Here is a 14,989-nt window from a genome sequence, read left to right as displayed (position 1 = left end):
ATTTAACGTTTGTCTCAGCAAATCTGAGTTAATAAAAATGTAGACGTAGACCAGAACACGTGAATTAAATATAATCGAGAAGACATGAAGCAAGCGATCAATGCAATCATCAAAGTATACCTTTTCTAATTACAATTAAACCAAAATGTTTCTTACAAGCCCGTACCGGAAGATTCAAAATACCGATAGTATGTGTTATTAACAATGTTAATGTTGACCAAAATAAGCGAGCTCTTAGCAATTGATTCAATTAAAACCGTTTGGTCTATAGAAATTCTACACAAATACAGTTTTCAATGCCTTAACTGCCATTTCTAGTCATTTCGAATGTTGAATGGCTAGACTTTGATCAAAACTAACAGCTTTTTTGTTATTTTAAGCTTTCATAAACGGCAAGAACATTAACAGTTATACTATCGGATCTACTACTTCATTTGATCTAAGTATTTCAAATTTTAAATCTTTTACTTCATTTTATCGATAACAGATGATACCGTAAAAGGTTAAAATTTAAGGCAACTGTTTCAAATCTTGCTCGTGCTTATGATTCTTGTGGTGTTGATGGCGGCATTCATGTTCATTTTTCCGATAGGCCGGTTCAATTTTGTAAATTTCAACGTTTCTTTTATGATGAAACGCTAGATCAAGGCAAATTGACCCACAGTACGTGAGATTCTCACACTTTAAGTTCGCTGATATATTCAAAAAATGTGCTAATACACAAGCTTTGTGACATTGTTCCAGTCCAACCGATGAATAAAACATTTGAGTGAAGCAGTTGAAACGTGATTCACAAGCAAATGTAGCCAAAAACTTTTTTTTGTTTGGAAAATTTTAGCAACTGGCACAACATTGTTAACACCTCCTACCCTATAGCAATAGCAATAAAATGGTAGTCAACACCGGATATACTCCTAAATTAATTTCGAAATCAAAGGACATCTAATAGAACATGCACGAAATCGATAGAAAATTGAATAGGGGAAGGGATTTATTTGAATAAAGTGAAATGGTAAATTCAACCGAATAATGACCTCCACTGGGAGAAATAAATACAAATTCATTTTATTCGCCAGCACGTCTGTAACATTAAATGATCCGAAAATATACAAAATTGAATCTCAACGGAGCTTTCAAATTGGGATTTAGTAGCACTTACGGTATATTTTTTATACACATACACACCTATAGGTGTGCAACAATGTTTCTTCAACTTTTTTTTTTTGTCGTTACATTTAGTGTAGTGGAATACTTTTAGCATCACAAATAATTTGAACTGAAAAAAAAATCTCACGATGGGAAGTTTTATGAACGAAGTGACAAGTGCTCTTAACACAGGATGACAAAAAGTCAAGCAGAACGAACAGAACAATATTTGAAAGAAAATTAAAAAAAATCTTTGATAGAAAATAAAATATTTTAGCCCTAGGAGTTGCAGAGTTTGCAAAGAAAGTCAATTTTTTGCACAAAAAACTTCGAACCGAATTTACGTGATCAAGTACACGCAAAATACATCTAAATTAAATTTGGCTGTGTAATATCGGTAAACGGAGAGTATTACCATACCGTGCGTAACATTTGCACTACATATGAATTGGATTGAGAAGACATGTAAAGTTAATTTGTGACCATTGTAAATATAAACTTGAATCAGTGTGACATCGTCGTTGAAAAGGGTGAACGAAATTTCCTGTATACATGCTAGAAATTCCAAATTTGAAAAATGAGTTGAGTGACTACATTTTAACCGGATTGGATAACACCTAATTTCCGAGAGCTTTTTCCACATATTTCACATTAAAGTTGAATCTTAAGGTTACCTCATTTCGTTTTACATTTATCCCAAAGCGTACTGTTCTAACACTCGTGTGTGAAATATTATGTGAAATTCCGATCATGTAGAGGAATTTGTTATCTACTTAAATGGCTAACTATATCTCTTTAATATTGTTCTCCACTTCGATTTTTTTTACATTTTCTAAATAATTTTCGAAAGTTCTAACATCGTCCATACTTCTACGTGCTCAATGGAGATTACAACCTGAAAGTAAGTGAAAAAGAAATTGAAGGACTTTTTTTTCTAACAAACTTTTCGTGAAACAAGTTTAAATTGCTACAAATTTCGGTGGCATCAGTGTCCTACTTAATATTTGTTTCCGGTTTCCCGAAAACTCATAACAAAATTGTAATTTCAAAAATAAAATGTGTAACGGAGAACGTGTATGAATTTCATCGCCAACTTAATTTTGTATTTGCTGAAAGGAATGAATAATAATGATAGCGTCAACAATAACTATATTCATTTCCCAGCACTTTTAAATGTACTGTATTCCGACAGACTTTTATCAACTAAACTGCAAAAGTTGAGAAAAATAAAATTTATATTTTCATGCGAACCGACTACATTTATGCACATAATTATGGACATAAATATTCGGTAATATAATAGTCGGCTTAAGTGACGAATATACAACAGTTTCCATTCATTAGATATAACTAAAATGTAATTTCCTGTGGTCGGTGTAACCATTATCATGGTTTTCCTTGAGGTTTACATGTATAACACACAGTTTCAGCGTTAGACATAACTTTGACCCACAGAACCCATTACTTCTGATCATAAATATTCTGAACCATCCGACAAACTGACAGCGCAGAAAAAAAAATTGTTTGCTATAAACTTTATAGCTTCGTTGCTGTGTGTGTAGCAAAAATCATAATAAATTAGAGAAATTTCCGTTTAATGGATACTTTTTTCTAGTTAAGATGCTGGGTAAGGGAGTGGCATTTTAATTAAACTGGATGTGGAAGCGTGTCCTGTAAGAATTGTACTTATATCATTTCACTGACTGACTGTTGTAATAAGTTGCAAGTTATGAGTAACAATTATTTGCTGTGAAAATTAAACGATGGAATGGTGAAATTATGATCCGTACAATTGTACGGTCCTTAGTAAGTGCAGATGATAGATGATATCACATTTCATGAATGTTTAAAAGTCCTTAATTATAATATGGTGGAAGCTGCTGCTAAGAAAGATTGCCATCAACCTCGGTGTTTTGATTAAGTTAATCAACAAAAATGATGGGAAACAAAAGCCCTTATTAATGGATATTAAAACCTTTTGTTATGGACGTAATAGAAAGATGTTTGTACATTTTGATGTACGATGTGGTGGCTATACAAAGATTATAGAGATATCGCGTTAAACGAGACAATTTATTGGACTACGAATTTGCGAATAAAGGGAACAGTAAAATTCTCATCTATATTCATGAAGGTGAAGGAAATCTGTTTTTAAAATATATAAAAATTTAAGGGTCTCATATTTATGGGATTTGAGTGTAATATTATCAAGAATATTATACCCTTTTTCAAAGTTCCAACCGAATTTCTTTTCTTGTTTGGAATAATTTCACGTTGATCTTGTTCTGAACCCATTTCTTGAAAGTTGAAGTATGTACACACAAATTTGCTTTTTTGTTTTACTTGTGATGTAAAATGTTCGATTACAGTGTAATTCCTTGTTGCTGTTTTTTTTTCTCTTGGTTAAACGTTATTTTGTTTAGCTATTAGAAAAAGTATATAAAACTCGAAACAAATTAAAGAGACAATCAGTTGAAGATGTGTAGGTACATCCTGCTGTACTTGGATACAAGAAAAGTTACTTGCTTTAATGGTACGCACCGTAAGAAGCAATTAATGAATTGTTTATTGATTTCTCTATGGCATTAGAGGGTGAATCGATTTAATTTGTAATTTTATTTAGATTTAAGAAGAAAAGGAAAATCCGGTGTTGTTAGAAACATTTGAATATCGTTTTAGTGTATGTTTCACCAGTCACAAGCCTTCCGCAGAGAACGAACTTTTTATAAACGGCTTCTCATCTGTTATCGACATATCGACAACAATGACAAAAATAAACTACCATCTCATGCATGCTTTATTTTATGTAGCAGCAAAATGTATGTTAAAATTTTTCCTACCAGAAAATACTTTAGGCAACGAACTGAAGTAAAAGATGTAATTGTTACATAATACGCTTGCTATTCTTTAAAGTTTAAATATTTCCCTAAACCTTAAAATTGTTATCCAATCATCTACATATTTACTACGTTGTGCTTAATATTCAATAGGGTGTAGCGTTTTGACGAAAGTATTTTGTTTTTTAATGCCTGCGGGTAGGTTCGATGCAGAATGGTCCCATGATCACGAAAATAACAAAACAAAAAAGAAGTTCGAAGCTTCCATGCGCACCTCTGAAAACCGACTTTTTGGTCCCAAAAGCCATAGTGAGATCAGTTCTGGCGACTGTGAGGAAAAAAATTTGTTAAGTGTATATGGTAATTACTCGTAGAGACCGTGGCTTCAATTTAGAATACTTTAAAATTTAAAAAAATTTGACTAACTGATGAAAAATTACAAAAAGTGCTTCCGACCATGACTTTTTGAGAATTTTTCTGGATTTAAAGCTTTCTGAAATCTGTGACTGGTAAGAAATATAGTCGTGTCGTAGCTCATTTTAAAGGGAATTCTAAGAGCTTTCAAACAAATATGGACTCGACGTAAAGTTTCACCGGGTTGCAGATTCGTTGACCTTCAAGTGTGTAAAAAAAGGTACGAGAAATAGTACATTACTATGCAAGGGAAGTAAAGTGATATCTCGTATCCAGATGAGTAAAAGTAACCGAGGGCTTTAGCCCGAGGTACATTTACTCATCGTGATACGAGATATCACTTTATTTTCCGTGTGTAGTACGACGTTTTACTATGCGAGTGATGTAAAGGCTATTGCCTATACATGTAATAGCCTTATTACATGCACCAGCATAGTAAAATCATATTTTTTTACTTTTTCACAGAAATTATGCGAAAACGGTTCGAAATTGTTCGCAGTATTGCTGGCGTTAATAATGCTCTTGAAATTCCCTTTAAAATGAGCTACGACACGACTATATTGCTTTCCAGTCACAGATTTCAGAAAGCTTTAAATCCAAAAATTTTTCATGGGTGAGTCAAATTTTTTTAAATTGAAGCCACGGTCTCTACGAGTAACTTATACACTTAACAAATTTTTTTCACACAGTCGCCAGAACTGATCTCACTACGGCTTTGGGACCAAAAAGTCGGTTTTCAGAGGTGCACATGGGGGCTTCGAACTTCATTTTTTTTGTTATTTTCGTGATCAGGGGACCATTCTGCATCGAACCTACCCGCAGGCCTTAAAAAACAAAATACTTTCGTCAAAACGCTACACCCTACTGGTGATTGCAACTTTTCAAATTTCTAGAAAATACCCTCTCTGACTCAGATCATCTTAACGTAAAATTTGCATTAAAATCTTTCATCATTAATTTTCAGATCGATTTCGTTCTAAATTAATTCACCATCAGCCTCAACACATGCGAATCATTGAAAATTTATGCCTCATTCATTTGACAAATTGTTGAATGTCACATAGACAATAATGGGAAAATGGTGATCCCCATCACTAAAAGTATTCTTGAGTGAACGTTCTTCAAACACTATGTAAACGATACAAAGGATAAGACACATAAGAGGTAGAACGAGTTGAAAGGTGACTATTACTCACACCGAAATACTTATACTATAATGTACATCAAAGCAGAATCCGTTAACATGAATCTTACATGTGTGTACAATGTGGGCACAGTGTAGCATCCGTTTTGGTGCGACAATTTTATGCCATCAAGTGAAGGGAAGACAATTATATATGTATGGTTTTTAGGTTAAACTAGTCAGGCCTAAGGTCAGTGACATTGTCCCTCGATACAGTCCGTATAATATAGCACCGATGTAAATCAATTTTGGAAATTGAAGTGATTAGATCTGTTGACCGAGAAGTCGACAGCAACAATTCATTTTAGATGGAAAGCGGATCCAAATGTGTCAATGTAGGGAATATTTTTTTTGTAAAGAAAAAAGGTGAGTTGCTTACATACATCGCATGAACGTACCTTTTGTGGTGTCGTTGCATCACGAAAGTATGAAAATCAATAACTTATATACACAAAAATCTCAGAAAAGGATTCCACAGAAGCGATGAAAATGTGTTTATGGACAGAAACACATAATGGCGGTATAACATTCTGATTCGGAATATTGATAAGTTGAGGATGTGGAGGCTATATATAATGTTGCACGAAAGTAGTATTAGATATAAGTTCATGTGGATTTGATGTTAGATGGGTTTTCCATGTTCATAAATACATTTTCGTGCAGCAAGAACGACGACTTGTGTATACATAAAGGCACACATAAAGCCGGTCAAACCCATTGCGTAATGTGGTATTAAGTTATTACATATACGAATAGATTCATGCACAGTGCCTTAGCATATAACCATGTTAAAATGAAATGAAATTAAGATATTCTTACCGCCATGACGATTTACTCCAACTTCTTGCAAAACCACAGCAGCTAAATCGACCTTTTGCCTCGATCCTTCATATCTTTCCGGGTTTATTGCTATATTTAATGAGCGATATGATATTACTGTAAGGCATAAAGTACCAAAGTTTTCGGTCGAAATGTCGTGAACGATTTGCAGCGATGAGTCTATAGCATCCTGTAAAACAAGTAAAATTTTCCAACTTAAACATTAAATTTGAAATGCTTATTGATTAGAAGCCATTATTGGTAAATTGATAAAAATTAGTGTTAAGACATTCACGTAATTTAATGTGTGGCTTGAAAACTTGATATTTATTAGAAAACGGTTACTACCTCGGTTCATTGTCGTTAATTGCGGCAGCATTAGCTCCAACAACAACAACCATTTTCTAATATTTTCGTATCAAATTTCATTTCTGCTTAACTCGGGTAGAAACGTTAATGTTTCCTATTGATGGCTAATGGCTAAAAGCTTGTTGTAAACCTTGCTTCAATTTTTTCCTTTTATTTTTTGTCCTGTTCAAATAAATTAAGAAATGGAAACCATCAAAAAGCGGCCGGGTAATGTTAAGCATCAACTCTTCTTTTTTTCCTTTTTTTTTTTAAATATTTTCATAAAAGTTAAAATTGAAATTAATTAGGTAAATCCATGAGACATCTAATAGACAGCGGTAACTGATTATTTACACAACGAATTTTTCATAAAATGGACACTGTAACATTTCACAAACTTTTAATGAGTAAAAATTGCCATTAGAAAAATTAAAACAAAAATTCTGTTCAACCCATTTGCATAATGCAATATGGTAGAATTTATATGACATCCTAATTAGTATTATAACATTCCAATTAGCCTCAACGTGATATTAATTACTTTAAGTTAGTAGGAGAATATTCAGCGAATTTAATTATGTGGTTGAGGAGCACTTTTGCAGAAGTGATACACTAGCTTTCGGGATGTTTAATTATGAATTTTAGTAGCGTTGTAAGAAATGAGAAACAAAAAAATTAATTCCTGATGAAGGTTAAGACATCAGGCACATTTAACAAAGCGTCTACTGAACCTACCCAAAATTGTATCACTTCACATTCAGGAAGTACAGCTAGCACCTTTACACTAGGAACCACGACAGAGTAAAGTTAACCAGGCAGGAGCTCTGATTTGACTAGGGACCTGAATAGTCTAGTAGCCCTATATTTTTTGCGAACAAAATTTTTCAATTTATGTCAGTGTTCATTTGAGTTCATTTTCATCCAGTGTATCAGGTCCCTTATTTGACGTTTCGAAAATGAACCGCTCCTGCCTGGTTTATTTTACTCTGCCGTGCTAGGAACCCTTATTAAAAACTAATCAACGTAGCAGATAAAATTCGGCAAGCATAAGTGTATTAAAAATGTTGGTTTAAGTGTATTACTTCCTTTGATTTAACTATTTTCAAATTATTGAGGTGGAATATTTTACTTCATTATGTTTAACATAAATTTAACTATTTTGCCGCGGCTCATTCCTGATTGCTGTGTTCACTGACGATAACAGATGACATGATGTAGGGAAACTTCACCATCGTTGATGGAGGACATGTTCACTTTTCATTATCAAAATGTCAACTGTGAAATTCTCTCCGACATCATGAACATAATTAGTTATGTGGCGCCCTGTTCAACAGATAAAACAGACAAAACAAAAACATTTGATTTGAGCACCCTATATCAACCAACACAATATCAAATTTTCAATTGTAACTAATTTAATAATTCAATTCAATTGGGAATTTAATGCTACTCATTGGAAAATTATTTTTCATTGAATCAATGATTAGCGTCCGATTTTCAAATCATATTCAATGTATTCAAACCCCGAAGTACAACAAAATAATATTATAGCAGCGACGGCACAATGCATATTAATCAGTAGCCTATAATTGGCTGTTCAAATACCATAATTACATACAATCGACTTTTTTTGAAAGAAAAGTTAGAAGTCAGTGTAATTCGGTTCAGGATATGACCTAGAATATAAGGTTACTTCTAGTTTAGGCGAGTGCGGATGACGTGTTTAAGACGATGATAGCAAATTTTCTAAGAAATGCATTTCTATTTCGGTTGTACTGTCGAAGTAGTACCGTATTGCTATGACGATTCAAAAACCTGGTGAAACAAGTTGACTAGCATTGGTTTTGTTGCAGTGACATCTTTCAATGAGTTAGTGAATCCTTCCCTATCGGTAGAGTTTTCATTGAATAGAGAAAAGAGAAGTGACGTCGTAATCCCTCTTCAGGTGAAAGAGTTCTGTCAGTTTCCTAGATGAAAACTAAATTGAATAATGAAGTTTTTAATAGCATCTTAACTTTATTAACTTAGAGATAACCTGTCTAGCAGTAAAACCTCTTGAAAAAAAGTGAAAATAAAAAAGATATGAAAACGTTACGAAACACACTTTTTAAGGGGTGAGCTGGCCTAGTTGACACCGTTGTTAATAACTACGGCTCTGATTTATAAACGAGTAATACGGTATGTGTATTTTGAGAGGGAAATTTCTAGTGGTTTCCATTAAAAGTTGATATAACATCGACTCCATCATGGCGCCACGTTAGTAAGGCGCCTTGGCGCAAGTCCATACTACAAAAAAAAGGAGACTAAGGAACGTATACAGCAACTTTTTGACTTTTCCCATTGACTTCAATGACTCTTAAAGTAAGCTAGCCGTAATATGGGCGTTGTCAGTACTAGTTCAACGCATATCTAAATCTAGATTTTTGTGTGGAAATAGTCAGATTCGACCCATTTTAAAATGGTGCTGCAACATTGGACCAACAATGTTTCATTGTAGTGACGATGTTTAATTGAAAATTGTACTCATTAATTTAGTCTCTTAGTCTAAGGTATTCATTGATTGTTGTAAATTAACGTAAACAAATGTGTAAAATTACGAAAAAAAAAATGTAGTTTCAGCCACTGATGATGACCTCGATCTGAGTGTCGAAAAATTTCTGGCAAATAAAAGATTCTGAGCAACATCGAATGAACTTTTTACATTCTTAATTTTATTTGTTCATGAAAATTTCCACGACCAATATTTCAGCCGCTCACTGCCAATGAAAGTCTAGAACTACTTTCAGTTTTCCTAGTTAGTTTTCCACTTTCATTGCCTCACTGCATTCAACCGAAGAATTCTGTCAAGATGCTGGAACCAAAAGGTTTCTATATTTATTGCGTCACCCAGCATATTTCAATTTACGAGAAATATTAATTTTTAGATGTAGAAGTCATTCTCGGAGGATATAATATTAGCGACATGAGTGAAACTAGAAGCATATGAAGAGCCGTAGGCCAAATAAATGTGCATCGGGGCTGGAATGCCAGTAATCATCGGTACGATTTCGATCTTGCAATTCTTCATCTACAAGAACTCCTTGAATTTACCGATTTCATTCGTCCGATCTGCATGCCTCACATTAACATACCAGAGAACGCCACAGGATCGATTCTCGGTTATTATATGGCAATCAAACCTAAGGACTGCATACGAAAAGTTATCGCCTCTTAGGTTACGGACATCCGTTACCTAATTCCATACGAGTCCCCCGCAAACGTTTCGAACGATGCATTCTGCAGTCTGGTTTCATCGGCTTATTTGTGGTGGCGCAGAGGTTGGAGCTCGTGGTAGCTTTCTCGGTCGTTCCGAATCGGTTTAGATTCAATTTGGAATACTTTCGACCGTAACGAACGCTACACAAATCTGTGGCCATTCCAAAATTGGATTAATGAAAGGGTTACACGGATAGGATACAGAGTGTTCGAGAAGAAAGCTCAAATTGATATTGACATGGAGTGCGATTACTTTTCCACATATGAGGACTGAGGAGTAAGACTTTTCGTTTTATTTGTCTACGTTGCAGAATTCATTTTTAATTTTTAGTTATTACAACTGTAGAATACCAGCACGTGTCATGAATGCGAATTCAGAAATTTGTTCAATTTATGGCAAAAAAGACGATTATGTGGAAGACGTAAAAGTTGAGCTAGATCTAGGCGTGAGCAATTACATGCCCGATGGGCATATTTGTGCTTGTTCGTTCAGTGAGAAAATTGAAACGGCTTCACCGTTCAAATTTCCAAGACATGAGGACATTAAGGCAGTTAGTTATCGATAATGGTACTTTAGAGACAATGGACGAAGATACTCTTTCAGACCTTTCAAATTTAGAACAGTTTTCGATCACTTCTAACAGAGTCGTTGTGCTACACAAAAAAAAAATCAGAAAAAACTTAAAACTACGAAACGTTTTTGCTGAAAGTAACCAGCTAGAGTTCTTGCATAAAGATTTGTTCAAACACAATCAGATCAGATCAGAACATTGCTCAGAAATGCATCTTTCCAAGGCAACAAATTGAAACGAATTCCAATCGACTTCACGTGTTTCCCGCACCTCCACTTAGTCTGGTTTAGAAATAACGATTGTATCGATCAGGAAGCCCACGACGCTGAAAGTGTGGCCGAACTTCAAATTCGCTTAAGAGACCAATGCAGTTAAACGAAGAAAAAAACTTAAGTTTGCTGAGGAACGATAAAATGATCAGCGATTTTACGTTGCTTAAAATGTATTTAACGATTCGTACATTTCGCTGGTATTATAATGTGTGATACCATCTCAAGTATTCACTCATCAGCGAAATGGACTTACGTCACATCTACACTGGCCAGTGTTTTTCAGGTGGATAATATATATTTTCAGCTCGATATTGAAAACCAAAGCAATTTATTGCACAACGAAAGGTCCATTTTACTTTACAACAATCAAAAATAAATTTTAAAAGTAAAATTGGAATTTTACGAAAATGGCTATACGAGGAATCACAATCGAGGAAACATTATAACATCTTAGCCTATGTCGTTTTAAAGTTGCCTTGTTTAATCGATCAATCAACCATTGTTGTTCAAAGCACGATGCTTGCATGGTTGGATATATATGGCAAAAAATACCACTTTGAAAGTAGAGAAGGCATTTTTATGACCCTTATTGTTCAAAAAGCTGCTGTATTGACAATATTGGTATTCATTTTAAGCCAACCGTACTGCCCTAGTTTTAATCAATAAATTTATACTTCAATGAGACATGAGCCAATTCAATTTCATAGAAAAAAAAAATCCTAGAAAGCCTCTATTCATATATTTTTCATTCTTTTCTTGTTTAAGTTTATGGTAAACTCGGATTATCCGAGATTACATCACCGCTTCCAACCTCTAACATGTTTGTAACTCAACTTATTTCGATTTAACACACAAGCAGTCATTTCGTAGGTAATCTCTATATCAATAAAAAAAAATTGTTAAAGAAAATTCGTTTAAAAGTAAAGAAAGCAAAAGAAAACGGTGTTCCCAAAAGCGACACGAAATGTAATGCGACACAAAAGTTGTTGCATAAGTACTTAATGATGAATCGGATAAACTTCACGAAATATGTCTGAATGCCTAGAAGCATGAAAATATATACTTTTAATTGCAACGTTCAGATGATGTGAGAGCCATGAGCTAAATCCACAATCATTTATTTTCATTAGAAAATTGAGTTTAATAAGAGCTAAACGACATTTTAGAAACTCGTCTCATCCACTTGTTGGCACAGTTTGGTTCGTAAGTGAACTTATTTTTTCAAGTTTTGTCTTCTTAAATTTTCTTTGTTTTATTTTGTTCGTTTTGAAAACGAAGCGAATTTCGTTCTGTAAGAAGCGTCAAATGGGTACACTGAAACTTACGCTAAACTTACGCTGTTCTATGACTTTTTCAACTAATTACAGTAATGTAATACGTTTGAGATTCCATTAAATAGCAAAACTTTTACATTTCGCACGTTTCATAAAATTTCATTTTTGTTAAACACATGAAGCTTATTGCCCTGTGCTTTTAACGAACCATAAATTACATACCTTGTCGCTGTGAGCTCCAATTTTTTGCACATTTCTTGCCAGTCGGTTTGTAACAGATACAGTGGACTGTACCTCGTTCAGCGACATTAAAATCACCACCAAGATCGTAAAAACAATGGTGTGCCATTTGAATTGACAAATTTGTTTGAGTTGATAATGATTGATGGTGACTGGTTTGTGCGTTTCGGTCCATGTTGTGCCAGTTGTTGTTGGCCCAGTTCCATTTTTCCTCATTTCGACGAATCATGAGTTCTGAAAATGGACAGGAAAACTAAAGTAGATTTACGCGTCTTTTCAGTCTGAAACGTTTCTTCGATTTATCAATTTAAAATTGATTTCTTTTATTCAATTCACCGAGTTTGTGAAAATACGTGCAACGTTTCGAGAAAATCTTAAACATAATATTCGTTATACATTATAGCATCAGGGATGTAATTATCATGCAAAGAAACGTTCCATATCAATTTTCTTTCGCCTTTCTTTTTCTCTTTCTGTAAAATGGTTTCCAATAAATCATCGGTGAAATGTACCGTAGGTTAAGATGAACTTTCAGCAATTTGAATAATTTCGAATCCTAAATCACACCGAACGTTTATCGGAAGGTTTCACTGGTAAATCTGTGTTATATTATTTATACACCCCTTAGGCACCAACATAACGTTCCAATAACTCAGCTATACCGTGACATGGTTCGGAAAGGATTGTATGTATATAAAAGTTATGTTCGAATGGAAAAGCTATCCCAACGAATCGATGCGAATGTGATCATATTTTGTCTAATCTAGAAGAAACCGTAGGGATAAAATATCCAGTCAATTTCCATCATACTAAACAGCGGTGAGACTCGATGTAACATAAATATTCAATTTCGCCAAGTTACATCATTTTGTGATGGACATTTCAATCGTAAATGTGAAATGTACAACTTATGCTACTACACACCATAGCCATATTTCTCATGAGACATAGACCAATTGCACATACAATCCATTTCGACAAATTGATTTATTTCGTCTATTAAATGTAATACACTTTATGTCACCGTTCCGCACCTTTCCCATTTCATATACGTGCAAGCAGTGTGTGTATACATATATGAATGATGGTTATATATTAATCATATCAATGACAATACAACAACACAAGATCCCCCCCATCAAATTTATTGGGGTTGTAGCGACCTATTCTATGTTTTGTTTCATTTGTGTACCTCATAGCTGAAATGGTCAGAAAGGTAAGGAAATGATAAATTCGTTTCGGATCTAACCTTGGTCATTGGAAAAGTATTTAGGTAACTGGAAAATTGGATATATATGTGAATGTGTGGACCACACTGGAAATAGGAAAATTTGCAGAAGGATGCGTTTAGCTTGAAATAAGCATTTGATTATGTATAGTAACCAAGACGTTATTACATGGCATGCAATGAATCTTGTTGTACAGAATTTCATTTAACTTCTCAAAGACGCTGAAAGTTTGAGATGAACGCGGTCGAATTTCACTGAAAACTTCACAGAACAAAATCTTTGTTGCTGATAGAAAGTAGAAAGGCAGTACCGATTCCAACATTGCATAATGTAAGTAGAGTATATCCAAGAATAGCTTTGATAAATTCCATCTGCGAGTTCACACTGACAGATGTCTTACCCAGAATTCACAATTAAATTTTTTTTTGTATTATTTGAATGTAAAAGAAAAACATTGCGGGTAAGGTTTCTCTGTAACTATGCAAAAATATTCAGGCTTAAAATTACATAATTGTGAACGTTCTTTGTGATTCTGCGAATCGTCTTTAATTCTAATATTACAGAAGGCATATAGGACCTTTGAATGTGATGCATATTACCTCTAATTTAAACACTCGAAATTCACAAAATCGTGCTGTGGAATTCATTACGTGTTGTATGCATTACATATGAGTTATATTTACTTTCATATTCGACAAGTCTCATAAATATCAGCAAAATAAATTTGTTTTAAAATTTTAAAGACAAAGGAATTAAAGCTAAATATTTAGATAACTCTCGATGAAAGCGATTAATAAATATTTGTTGAGTTAAAATCGTTTACCAAAGTTAATTTTAGAGAAAATTCTCTGCGACAAATTTTCATTTTTTAAGGAAATTCAATGTGCAAATGGATGTAATAAAATTTCTGAATTTGGATGAAGCCAGTCGATAAAAATCATATTTAACTGAAAGATACTAAAATCACAAACCATTTACAGAAAGAGAAAAGTTAAATTCGACGTTTTTTCTGTTTTGGGAGTTGTTGTGACTTCTAAATGATTCCACATTAATCAAAAAGAGTGCGGCCTCTTTTTACAAATATTTTATTTCTGTTTTATTTAACAGTCTTCCCAAATTGGCTTTAATATAGATTTATGAGGCACCGATGCTTAGCTGAAAATGCAGCCTACGTTCGTTCGTATTTTATTTTTAGTGATATCTTTTCATCAGAATCCTTTTCGAAAAATCTACGACCGCAATTACGACCACGAATGTTTCAGCTTTCAATAAAAAAAGTTTTGGTTGTAACAGTTTGACCAGCTCTGAGTCAGCAGTAGGGGGGTCCAGAATCGTATGGGAAAATAAAAGTTTCGAGAAAGTTGGCGGACCCCGGGGAAAACGAACCCACCTATATGACC

At 34.0% G+C, this 14,989-nt stretch overlaps 1 protein-coding gene across 4 annotated transcripts in view; it reads right to left on the bottom strand.

The window, feature by feature from the left end:
• Positions 1-14,989, bottom strand: part of LOC119075686 (probable G-protein coupled receptor CG31760) — a 47,919-nt gene that overhangs the window by 16,108 nt on the left and 16,822 nt on the right. For all 4 annotated transcript variants that reach the window (XR_005087434.1, XM_037182205.1, XM_037182207.1 and 1 more), the window contains exons 2-3: positions 12,343-12,594; positions 6,400-6,589 (exon numbers count right to left, since the gene is read on the bottom strand). Coding sequence is in view for 3 of the 4 variants with exons in the window: in XM_037182205.1 (XP_037038100.1) it covers positions 6,400-6,589; positions 12,343-12,576 (424 nt within the window). In the remaining variant the exon portion in view is untranslated. The remainder of the gene's footprint in view (positions 1-6,399; positions 6,590-12,342; positions 12,595-14,989) is intronic.

Source organism: Bradysia coprophila, unplaced genomic scaffold (assembly GCF_014529535.1).
Source record: "Bradysia coprophila strain Holo2 unplaced genomic scaffold, BU_Bcop_v1 contig_232, whole genome shotgun sequence".
Classification (NCBI taxonomy): domain Eukaryota; kingdom Metazoa; phylum Arthropoda; class Insecta; order Diptera; family Sciaridae; genus Bradysia; species Bradysia coprophila.
Note: the sequence above shows the minus strand (reverse complement) of the source record. Positions and strands in the feature narration are given on the sequence as shown.